Source organism: Oncorhynchus masou, chromosome 8, assembly GCF_036934945.1.
Source record: "Oncorhynchus masou masou isolate Uvic2021 chromosome 8, UVic_Omas_1.1, whole genome shotgun sequence".
NCBI classification, from domain to species: Eukaryota; Metazoa; Chordata; class Actinopteri; order Salmoniformes; family Salmonidae; genus Oncorhynchus; species Oncorhynchus masou.
Genome location: NC_088219.1, coordinates 5,932,220 through 5,945,354, shown reverse-complemented (window position 1 = coordinate 5,945,354; position 13,135 = coordinate 5,932,220). Strand labels below are relative to the sequence as shown.

At 49.7% G+C, this 13,135-nt stretch overlaps 1 protein-coding gene across 1 annotated transcript in view; it reads left to right on the top strand.

Annotated features, from left to right (window-relative positions):
• LOC135544007 (FRAS1-related extracellular matrix protein 2-like) overlaps window positions 1-13,135 on the top strand; it is a 229,684-nt gene that overhangs the window by 146,491 nt on the left and 70,058 nt on the right. Inside the window, exon 7 of the mRNA XM_064971330.1 lies at window positions 2,533-2,784. Coding sequence (XP_064827402.1) covers window positions 2,533-2,784 — 252 coding nt within the window. The remainder of the gene's footprint in view (window positions 1-2,532; window positions 2,785-13,135) is intronic.

Below are 13,135 nucleotides of genomic sequence, written 5' to 3'. Positions count from 1 at the left end.
CAGCAGGGTACAGTACCTCTCCTTCCCTCATCTCCTCTCTCCTCTCCTTCCCTCATCTGCTCTACTCAGCAGGGTACAGTACCTCTCCTTCCCTCATCTCCTCTCTCCTCTCCTTCCCTCATCTGCTCTACTCAGCAGGGTACAGTACCTCTCCTTCCCTCATCTCCTCTCTCCTCTCCTTCCCTCATCTGCTCTACTCAGCAGGGTACAGTACCTCTCCTTCCCTCATCTCCTCTCTCCTCTCCTTCCCTCATCTGCTCTACTCAGCAGGGTACAGTACCTCTCCTTCCCTCATCTCCTCTCTCCTCTCCTTCCCTCATCTGCTCTACTCAGCAGGGTACAGTACCTCTCCTTCCCTCATCTCCTCTCTCCTCTCCTTCCCTCATCTGTCTCTACTCAGCAGGGTACAGTACCTCTCTCCTCTCCTTCCCTCATCTGTCTCTACTCAGCAGGGTACAGTACCTCTCTCCTCTCCCTCCCTTATCTGTCTCTACTCAGCATTGTACAGTACCTCTCTCCTCTCCCTCCCTCATCTGTCTCTACTCAGCAGGGTACAGTACCTCTCTCCTCTCCCTCCCTCATCTTTCTCTACTCAGCAGGGTACAGTACCTCTCCTTCTCTCATCTGCTCTACTCAGCAGGGTACAGTACCTCTCCTTCTCTCATCTGCTATACTCAGCAGGGTACAGTACCTCTCCTTCTCTCATCTGCTCTACTCAGCAGGGTACAGTACCTCTCTCCTCTCCCTCCCTCATCTGTCTCTACTCAGCAGGGTACAGTACCTCTCTCCTCTCCCTCCCTCATCTGTCTCTACTCAGCAGGGTACAGTACCTCTCTCCTCTCCCTCCCTCATCTGTCTCTACTCAGCAGGGTACAGTACCTCTCCCTCCCTCATCTGTCTCTACTCAGCAGGGTACAGTACCTCTCCCTCCCTCATCTGTCTCTACTCAGCAGGGTACAGTACCTCTCCCTCCCTCATCTGCTCTACTCAGCAGGGTACAGTACCTCTCCTTCTCTCATCTGCTCTACTCAGCAGTGTACAGTACCTCTCCCTCCCTCATCTGCTCTACTCAGCAGGGTACAGTACCTCTCCTTCTCTCACCCCTCTCTCCTCTCCTTCCCTCATCTGTCTCTTCTCAGCAGGGTACAGTACCTCTCCCTCGATCTCTCTCTCTCCTCTCCTCTCTCACCACTCTCTCCTCTCCTTCCCTCATCTGTCTCTTCTCAGCAGGATACAGTACCTCTCCCTCGATCTCTCTCTCTCTCCTCTCCTCTCTCACCACTCTCTCCTCTCCTTCCCTCATTTGTCTCTTCTCAGCAGGGTACAGTACATCTCCCTCGATCTCTCTCTCTCCTCTCCTCTCTCACCACTCTCTCCTCTCCTTCCCTCATTTGTCTCTTCTCAGCAGGGTACAGTACCTCTCCCTCGATCTCCCTCTCTCCTCTCCTCTCCTTCCCTCATTTGTCTCTTCTCAGCAGGGTACAGTACCTCTCCCTCGATCTCTCTCTCTCTCCTCTCCTCTCCTTCCCTCATCTGTCTCTTCTCAGCAGGGTACAGTACCTCTCCCTTGATCTCCCTCTCTCTCCTCTCCTCTCTCACCCCTCTCTCCTCTCCTTCCCTCATCTGTCTCTTCTCAGCAGGGTACAGTACCTCTCCCTCGATCTCCCTCTCTCTCCTCTCCTCTCTCACCCCTCTCTCCTCTCCTTCCCTCATTTGTCTCTTCTCAGCAGGGTACAGTACCTCTCCCTCGATCTCTCTCTCTCTCTCCTCTCTCACCCCTCTCTCCTCTCCTTCCCTCATTTGTCTCTTCTCAGCAGGGTACAGTACCTCTCCCTCGATCTCTCTCTCTCTCCTCTCCTCTCTCACCACTCTCTCCTCTCCTTCCCTCATTTGTCTCTTCTCAGCAGGGTACAGTACCTCTCCCTCAATCTCTCTCTCTCTCCTTCCCTCATTTGTCTCTTCTAAGCAGGGTACAGTACCTCTCCCTCGATCTGTCTCTCTCATCTCCTTCTCTCACCCCTCTCTCCTCTCCTTCCCTCATCTGTCTCTTCTCAGCAGGGTACAGTACCTCTCCCTCGATCTCTCTCTCTCATCTCCTTCTCTCACCCCTCTCTCCTCTCCTTCTCTCACCCCTCTCCTTCTCTCACCCCTCTCTCCTCTCCTTCTCTCACCCCTCTCCTCTCCTTCTCTCACCCCTCTCTCCTCTCCTTCTCTCACCCCTATCTCCTCTCCTTCCCTCACCCCTCTCTCCTCTCCTTCTCTCACCCCTCTCTCCTCTCCTTCTCTCACCCCTCTCTCCTCTCCTTCTCTCACCCCTATCTCCTCTCCTTCCCTCACCCCTCTCTCCTCCCCTCTCTCCTCTCCCCTCTCTCCTCTCCTTCTCTCACCCCTCTCTCCTCTCCTTCTCTCACCCCTATCTCCTCTCCTTCCCTCACCTCTCTCTCCTCTCCTCTCTCACCCCTCTCTCCTCTCCTTCTCTCACCCCTCTCTCCTCTCCTTCTCTCACCCCTCTCTCCTCTCCTTCTCCCTCAGGTTCAGCCACTGGTACCATCCCCTCTACAGTCCTGTCCGATTCTGACTTTATTTCCAGGCCAGAGGAGCACGCCAGCATCCTGCGCTTCGACAAGGGAGAGACAGAGAAACAGTGTGGCGTGGTCATCATCGACGACTCCCTGTACGAGGTGGAGGAGAGCTTCAACGTAACGCTGTCCCTGCCCATCGGAGGGTGCCTCGGTGCACACTACGCCACCACTAAAGTCAACATATATCCAGACCAAGATGATGGTAAGAGGGAGGGAGCGAGGGGGGAGGGAGGCAGAGAGGCAGAGAGGGAGGGAGGGAGGGAGGGAGGGAGGGAGGGAGGGAGGAGGGAGGGAGGGAGGGAGGGAGGGAGGGAGGGAGGAGGGAGGGAGGGAGGGAGGGAGGGAGGGAGGGAGGGAGGGAGGAGGGAGGGAGGGAGGGAGGGAGGGAGGGAGGGCATTACAGACAAAGTCGTTGGTTGTTTCTGAATCTGCATATTACTTATTAATTTTCACAGATATTTGTGAATTGTTTTTAGCTTGCCAGCTAGTTTTATATGTTAAAAAATAAAATACCTACAACTAGTGTTGCTATGCAAAGTACAGGTAACTGTCAAAATAAAGGAAACACTTCTCGTAAATGAGGGATGCAAAGTATATTGAAAGCAAATAAAGGTGTGGTTCCTGAGTTAGATATGACTCTAACATCCCATCATGCTTAGGGTCGTGTAAAAAATAATTGCTGGGCAGGCCATTATTATGGCCATTAATTTAGCTAACATGGCTATGCCCCCATAGGATGACAATGCTCCCATCCATAGTGCGCGATGTAAACCATATGCCCTGGCCGTCTCAGTCACCAGACCTCAACCCATTTCAACACTTACGGGAGATTCAGGAGTGGCGCCTGAGACCGTGTTTTCCACCACCATCAACAAAACACCAAATGATGCAATTTCCCGTGGAAGAATGGTGTCACATCCCTCCAATAGAGTTCCAGACTCTGGTAGAATCGGTGCCAAGACACATTGAAGCTGTTCTATCTCATGGTGGCCCCACATCCTATTAAGACTCTTTATGTTGGTGTTTCCTTTATTTAGGCAGTTACCTGTAATTAGCCAAGGTCAACTACATATGTTTTGTAGCTAGCTAGCTACCAATTCTTTGTCAGTTAGCTTGCGATCCACACACACTACAGTGGATATTGTTGGCAGGTAAAAATGCCAAAATTAACACATTATGTATTGATTAACGTGTCAAGATGAAATATTGTAGTCAGGCAACATATGAGATGTGAGTGGGCAACTTTTTACAGTTTCTCTCTCTTCAGCTCAAAACCAGCCACCATTGTTTTCAAGAAATATATTTTTTTAAATTAACATGGTTGCGTCATATCACGTCGACAATCCTGGGAATATTTCAGTTGAAGCTTGCATCGATGCTTTGAAATGTGTAAAACAGAGTACGCATCAGAGAACTGCCTTGAGAACTGCCCTGAGAACTGCCCTGAGAACTGCCCTGAGAACTGCCCTGAGAACTGCCCTGAGAACTGCCCTGAGAACTGCCCTGAGAACTGCCTTGAGAACTGCCCTGAGAACTGCCCTGAGAACTGCCCTGAGAACTGCCTTGAGAACTGCCCTGAGAACTGCCCTGAGAACTGCCCTGAGAACTGCCCTGAGAACTGCCCTGAGAACTGCCCAGAGAACTGCTAGGCTTGGGTGGTCCAGATGTTCATACCTTCATACCGTCCTCGTGCCATCCCATGGTATACGGTATTACCAGCACTGAACACAAGAGGCCGTTATTATTCAAAACTCCACTAAGCATCATTGAACCGAAGGTCAGCAATAATAACAAGTACATGGGCAGAGGGGCTCTGGCAGCTCTGGGCAGAGGGGTTCTGGCGACTCCGGGCAGAGGGGCTCCTCAGACTCCGGCAGCAGCGCCGGACAGGCGGGAGACTCCGACAGCAGCGCCGGACAGGCGGGAGACTCCGACAGCAGCGCCGGACAGGCGGGAGACTCCGACAGCAGCGCCGGACAGGCGGGAGACTCCGACAGCAGCGCCGGACAGGCGGGAGACTCCGACAGCAGCGCCGGACAGGCTGGAGACTCCGACAGCAGCGCTGGACAGACGGGAGCACCTGTACAGATGAGCCGGAGAGACAGCCTGGTGTGGGGGGCTGTCACCGGAGGGCTGGTGCGTGGAGGTGGTGATGGATAGACCGGACCGTGCAGGCGCACTGGAGCTCTTGAGCACCGAGCCTGCCCAACCCTACCTGGTTGCATGCTCCCGGTCGCCCTGCCAGTGCGGCGAGGTGGAATAGCACGCACTGGGCTATGCAGGCGAACCGGGGACACCATGCGCAAGGAAGGTGCCATGTAAGCCGGCCCAAGGAGACGCACTGGAGACCAGATGCGTAGAGCCGGCTTCATGGCACTTGGCTCGATGCCCACTCTAGCCCGGCCGATATGCGGAGCTGGTATGTATCGCACCGGGCTATGCACCCGCACTGGGGACACCGTGCGCTCCATAGCATAACACGGTGCCTGCCCGGTCTCTCTAGCCCCCCGGTAAGCACAGGAAGTTGACGCAGGTCTCCTACCTGGCTTTGCCATACTTCCTGTGAGCCCCCCCCAATAAATTTTTGGGGCTGACTCTCGGGTTTCCATCCACGCCGCCGTGCTTGTTTCTCCAACTCCATTCTCCTGTAACCCTCTCCGCACTGCTCCAGCGAATCCCAGGCGGGCTCCGGCACTCTCCCTGGGTCGACCGCCCACCTGTCTATTTCCTCCCAAGTCGTATACTCCAGACTTCGTAGCTCCTGCTACCGCTGCCTGTCACGCCGCTTGGTCTTGTCAAGGTGGGTGATTCTGTAACGGCTTTCTTTATGTGAAGCAGAGTCGGACCAAAATGCGGCGTGGCTATTGAGATTCATGTTTAATGAAACAAAGGAAACACGAATCAATACAAAAACAATAAACGTAACGTGAAAACCGAAACAGCCTAAACTGGTGCAAACTAACACAGGAACAAGGAACAATCACCCACAAAACCCAACCCCAAACAGGCTACCTAAATATGGTTCCCAATCAGAGACAATGACTCACACCTGCCTCTGATTGAGAACCATATCAGGCCAAACATAGAACTAGACAAACTAGACACACAACATAGAATGCCCACTCAGATCACACCCTGACCAATCAAAACATAGAAACATACAGAGTAAACTATGATCAGGGTGTGACAACATGTTGTTGAGGGAAACTCAAGGATCAGGCAGAGTCTCATTATCCAGTTAATAGGAGTTTAATCAAGTCATGTGATTACACCCAAGTCATGTGATTACACCCAAGTCATGTGATTACACCCAAGTCATGTGATTACACCCAAGTCATGTGATTACACCCAAGTCAACACCCAAGTCATGTGATTACACCCAAGTCATGTGATTACACCCAAGTCATGTGAATACACCCAAGTCATGTGATATAGTCAGTGATATACTTATTCTACACCATGAACCGCTTGTCCCTCCTAGGGGGAGGCCAGGTCTTCTACACCATGAACTGCTTGTCCCTCCTAGGGGGGGGGGGCAGGTCTTCTACACAATGAACTGCTTGTCCCTCCTAGGAGGAGGCCAGGTCTTCTACAAAAAGAACTGCTTGTCCCTCCTAGGGGGAGGCCAGGTCTTCTACACAATGAACTGCTTGTCCCTCCTAGGAGGAGGCCAGGTCTTCTACACCATGAACTGCTTGTCCCTCCTAGGGGGGGGCAGGTCTTCTACACAATGAACTGCTTGTCCCTCCTAGGAGGAGGCCAGGTCTTCTACACAATGAACTGCTTGTCCCTCCTAGGAGGAGGCCAGGTCTTCTACACCATGAACTGCTTGTCCCTCCTAGGGGGAGGCCAGATCTTCTACACAATGAACTGCTTGTCCCTCCTAGGAGGAGGCCAGGTCTTCTACACCATGAACTGCTTGTCCCTCCTAGGAGGAGGCCAGGTCTTCTACACAATGAACTGCTTGTCCCTCCTAGGAGGAGGCCAGGTCTTCTACACAATGAACTGCTTGTCCCTCCTAGGGGGAGGCCAGGTCTTCTACACAATGAACTGCTTGTCCCTCCTAGGAGGAGGCCAGGTCTTCTACACCATGAACTGCTTGTCCCTCCTAGGGGGGGGGCAGGTCTTCTACACAATGAACTGCTTGTCCCTCCTAGGAGGAGGCCAGGTCTTCTACACAATGAACTGCTTGTCCCTCCTAGGAGGAGGCCAGGTCTTCTACACCATGAACTGCTTGTCCCTCCTAGGGGGAGGCCAGATCTTCTACACAATGAACTGCTTGTCCCTCCTAGGAGGAGGCCAGGTCTTCTACACCATGAACTGCTTGTCCCTCCTAGGAGGAGGCCAGGTCTTCTACACAATGAACTGCTTGTCCCTCCTAGGAGGAGGCCAGGTCTTCTACACCATGAACTGCTTGTCCCTCCTAGGGGGAGGCCAGGTCTTCTACACCATGAACTGTTTGTCCCTCCTAGGGGGAGGCCAGGTCATCTACACAATGAACTGCTTGTCCCTCCTAGGAGGAGGCCAGGTCTTCTACACAATGAACTGCTTGTCCCTCCTAGGAGGAGGCCAGGTCTTCTACACAATGAACTGCTTGTCCCTCCTAGGAGGAGGCCAGGTCTTCTACACAATGAACTGCTTGTCCCTCCTAGGAGGAGGCCAGGTCTTCTACACAATGAACTGCTTGTCCCTCCTAGGAGGAGGCCAGGTCTTCTACACCATGAACTGCTTGTCCCTCCTAGGAGGAGGCCAGGTCTTCTACACCATGAACTGCTTGTCCCTCCTAGGAGGAGGCCAGGTCTTCTACACAATGAACTGCTTGTCCCTCCTAGGAGGAGGCCAGGTCTTCTACACCATGAACTGCTTGTCCCTCCTAGGAGGAGGCCAGGTCTTCTACACCATGAACTGCTTGTCCCTCCTAGGAGGAGGCCAGGTCTTCTACACCATGAACTGCTTGTCCCTCCTAGGAGGAGGCCAGGTCTTCTACACCATGAACTGCTTGTCCCTCCTAGGAGGAGGCCAGGTCTTCTACACAATGAACTGCTTGTCCCTCCTAGGAGGAGGCCAGGTCTTCTACACCATGAACTGCTTGTCCCTCCTAGGAGGAGGCCAGGTCTTCTACACAATGAACTGCTTGTCCCTCCTAGGGGGGGGCATGTCTTCTACACCATGAACTGCTTGTCCCTCCTAGGAGGAGGCCAGGTCTTCTACACCATGAACTGCTTGTCCCTCCTAGGAGGAGGCCAGGTCTTCTACACAATGAACTGCTTGTCCCTCCTAGGGGGAGGCCAGGTCTTCTACACAATGAACTGCTTGTCCCTCCTAGGGGGAGGCCAGGTCTTCTACACAATGAACTGCTTGTCCCTCCTAGGGGGAGGCCAGGTCTTCTACACAAAGAAATGCTTGTCCCTCCTAGGGGGAGGCAAGGTTACAAAAGAGATGGCGGGACTTGGTTCCACTTCTTTAAAGCATTGTACAAACAAGAACAGATTCTAATCAGTTCTCACAGCCTACATGACTTATGTAAACAACAGTGTTTATCCACTCAATAACATACAGTACATTTGATACTCTTCAACTCAATCATTTACATAGCATTAGACTGTACCAGAAGCGTTTTGCCCCAACAATGTCAAATTCAATACTGGATGCTAGCTAAATGCTAACGAGCGCCTGCACCATTTTATACCATCTCCTCTGCCATAAAATGCTTGCAGGAAAGACCTCGTAGCTTGTGAAGGTATACAAGTAACTTAAACATGCTACTCATGGTTGAGCAAAGCAAATGCTAAACTGCGGATTTATTTAGCTAATTTTAGACAGTTAACTCAATAGTTGTGATATATACTTTGTTTATCAGCTCGATAGTTTACTAGATCATCTACACCCAGTGTAGTAAGAGGATTGAGAAACACCCACTGTAGTAAGCATATTGAGAAACACCCAGTGTGGTAAACATATTGAGAAACACCCAGTGTAGTAAACATATTGAGAAACACCCAGTGTAAACATATTGAGAAACACCCAGTGTAAACGTATTGAGAAACACCCACTGTGGTAAACATATTGAGAAACACCCAGTATAGTAAACATATTGAGAAACACCCAGTATAGTAAACATATTGAGAAACACCCAGTGTAAACATATTGAGCAACACCCAGTGTAGTACATATTGAGAAACACCCAGTGTAGTACATATTGAGAAACACCCAGTGTGGTACATATTGAGAAACACCCAGTGTAGTAAACATATTGAGAAACACCCAGTGTAAACATATTGAGAAACACCCAGTGTAAACATATTGAGAAACACCCAGTGTAAACATATTGAGAAACACCCAGTGTAAACGTATTGAGAAACACCCACTGTGGTAAACATATTGAGAAACACCCAGTATAGTAAACATATTGAGAAACACCCAGTATAGTAAACATATTGAGAAACACCCAGTGTAAACATATTGAGAAACACCCAGTGTAAACATATTGAGAAACACCCAGTATAGTAAACATATTGAGAAACACCCAGTGTAAACGTATTGAGAAACACCCACTGTGGTAAACATATTGAGAAACACCCAGTATAGTAAACATATTGAGAAACACCCAGTATAGTAAACATATTGAGAAACACCCAGTGTAAACATATTGAGAAACACCCAGTGTAAACATATTGAGAAACACCCAGTATAGTAAACATATTGAGAAACACCCAGTGTAAACATATTGAGAAACACCCAGTGTAAACATATTGAGAAACACCCAGTGTAGTACATATTGAGAAACACCCAGTGTAAACATATTGAGAAACACCCAGTGTAGTACATATTGAGAAACACCCAGTGTGGTACATATTGAGAAACACCCAGTGTAAACATATTGAGAAACACCCAGTGTAAACATATTGAGAAACACCCAGTGTAGGACATATTGAGAAACACCCAGTATAGTAAACATATTGAGAAACACCCAGTGTAAACATATTGAGAAACACCCAGTGTAGTACATATTGAGAAACACCCAGTGTAGTACATATTGAGAAACACCCAGTGTAAACATATTGAGAAACACCCAGTGTGGACATATTGAGAAACACCCAGTGTAAACGTATTGAGAAACATCCACTGTAGTACATATTGAGAAACACCCAGTGTAGTACATATTGAGAAACACCCAGTGTAAACATATTGAGAAACACCCAGTGTAGTACATATTGAGAAACACCCAGTGTAGTACATATTGAGAAACACCCAGTGTAGTACATATTGAGAAACACCCAGTGTGGTACATATTGAGAAACACCCAGTGTAAACATATTGAGAAACACCCAGTGTAAACATATTGAGAAACACCCAGTGTAAACATATTGAGAAACACCCAGTGTAGTACATATTGAGAAACACCCAGTGTAAACCTATTGAGAAACACCCAGTGTAAACATATTGAGAAACACCCAGTGTAAACCTATTGAGAAACACCCAGTATAGTACATATTGAGAAACACCCAGTGTAAACATATTGAGAAACACCCAGTATAGTAAACATATTGAGAAACACCCAGTGTAAACATATTGAGAAACACCCAGTGTAAACATATTGAGAAACACCCAGTGTAGTACATATTGAGAAACACCCAGTGTGGTACATATTGAGAAACACCCAGTGTAATCATGTGTTTCGCTGAGTGTCAAACAGTTTCAGATTAAATTCTATTGCCTTTCCGTTTTCACAAAACACTCATCTGTGTGTCATTCCATTTCCACCAAGGCAGTTGCCTGTCACAGACAGTCTCAGCAATACAACTGTACCACTCACTCCAACTCAGGGTCCTATTCATTAGTGCACACCATAGCAAAATATAGCCATGTAAAATGAGAATAAGCGTTTCATATTCAACAAGGTCAGGCAATCCGTCCTTTTACGGTCTGTTTGCTTCCGTTGTTAGTGAATACAACCCAACCTCACCCTCATACCACCATTCAGCATTTACCCAAGCCCTGTACCCACAACCCACCATTCAGCATTCAGCATTTACCCAAGCCCTGTACCCTCAGCCCACCATTCAGCATTCAGCATTTACCCAAGCCCTGTACCCACAACCCACCATTCAGCATTCAGCATTTACCCAAGCCCTGTACCCACAACCCACCATTCAGCATTCAGCATTTACCCAAGCCCTGTACCCACAACCCACCATTCAGCATTCAGCATTTACCCAAGCCCTGTACCCTCAACCCACCATTCAGCATTCAGCATTTACCCAAGCCCTGTATCCACAACCCACCATTCAGCATTCAGCATTTACCCAAGCCCTGTACCCACAACCCACCATTCAGCATTCAGCATTCAGCATTTACCCAAGCCCTGTACCCACAACCCACCATTCAGCATTCAGCATTTACCCAAGCCCTGTACCCACAACCCACCATTCAGCATTCAGCATTTACCCAAGCCCTGTACCCACAACCCACCATTCAGCATTCAGCATTTACCCAAGCCCTGTACCCACAACCCACCATTCAGCATTCAGCATTTACCCAAGCCCTGTACCCTCAAACCACCATCCAGCATTCAGCATTCAGCATTTACCCAAGCCCTGTACCCACAACCCACCATTCAGCATTCAGCATTTACCCAAGCCCTGTACCCACAACCCACCATTCAGCATTCAGCATTTACCCAAGCCCTGTACCCTCAAACCACCATCCAGCATTCAGCATTTACCCAAGCCCTGTACCCTCAAACCACCATTCAGCATTCAGCATTTACCCAAGCCCTGTACCCACAACCCACCATTCAGCATTCAGCATTTACCCAAGCCCTGTACCCACAACCCACCATTCAGCATTCAGCATTTACCCAAGCCCTGTACCCACAACCCACCATTCAGCATTCAGCATTTACCCAAGCCCTGTACCCTCAAACCACCATCCAGCATTAAGCATTCAGCATTTACCCAAGCCCTGTACCCACAACCCACCATTCAGCATTCAGCATTTACCCAAGCCCTGTACCCACAACCCACCATTCAGCATTCAGCATTCAGCATTTACCCAAGCCCTGTACCCTCAAACCACCATCCAGCATTCACCATTCAGCATTTACCCAAGCCCTGTACCCACAACCCACCATTCAGCATTCAGCATTCAGCATTTACCCAAGCCCTGTACCCACAAACCACCAATTCAGCATTCAGCATTTACCCAAGCCCTGTACCCTCAAACCACCATCCAGCATTCACCATTCAGCATTTACCCAAGCCCTGTACCCACAACCCACCATTCAGCATTCAGCATTCAGCATTTACCCAAGCCCTGTACCCACAAACCACCAATTCAGCATTCAGCATTTACCCAAGCCCTGTACCCTCAAACCACCATTCAGCATTCAGCGTTGACCCAAGCCCTGTACCCTCAACCCACCATTCAGCATTCAGCATTTACCCAACCCCTGTACCCACAACCCACCATTCGGCATTCGGCATTCAGCATTTACCCAAGCCCTGTACCCACAAACCACCAATTCAGCATTCAGCATTTACCCAAGCCCTGTACCCTCAAACCACCATTCAGCATTCAGCGTTGACCCAAGCCCTGTACCCACAACCCACCATTCAGCATTCAGCATTTACCCAAGCCCTGTACCCTCAACCCACCATTCAGCATTCAGCATTTACCCAACCCCTGTACCCACAACCCACCATTCGGCATTCGGCATTCAGCATTTACCCAAGCCCTGTACCCTCAAACCACCGTTCAACATTCAGCATTTACCCAAGCCCTGTACCCACAAACCACCATTCAGCATTCAGCATTTACCCAAGCCCTGTACCCTCAAACCACCATTCAGCATTCAGCATTTACCCAAGCCCTGTACCCACAACCCACCATTCGGCATTCAGCATTTACCCAAGCCCTGTACCCTCAAACCACCATTCAGCATTTACCCAAGCCCTGTACCCACAACCCACCATTCGGCATTCAGCATTTACCCAAGCCCTGTACCCTCAAACCACCAATTCAGCATTTACCCAAGCCCTGTACCCACAACCCACCATTCGGCATTCAGCATTTACCCAAGCCCTGTACCCACAACCCACCATTCGGCATTCGGCATTCAGCATTTACCCAAGCCCTGTACCCTCAAACCACCGTTCAACATTCAGCATTTACCCAAGCCCTGTACCCACAACCCACCATTCGGCATTCGGCATTCAGCATTTACCCAAGCCCTGTACCCTCAAACCACCAATTCAGCATTTACCCAAGCCCTGTACCCACAACCCACCATTCGGCATTCAGCATTTACCCAAGCCCTGTACCCTCAAACCACCAATTCAGCATTTACCCAAGCCCTGTACCCACAACCCACCATTCGGCATTCAGCATTTACCCAAGCCCTGTACCCACAACCCACCATTCGGCATTCAGCATTTACCCAAGCCCTGTACCCTCAAACCACCGTTCAACATTCAGCCCTGAAGCACAACAGATAGCAGTGCATCCTACAGACATTCTTTCTTCTCACAGAGAGACACACACACAAATACACA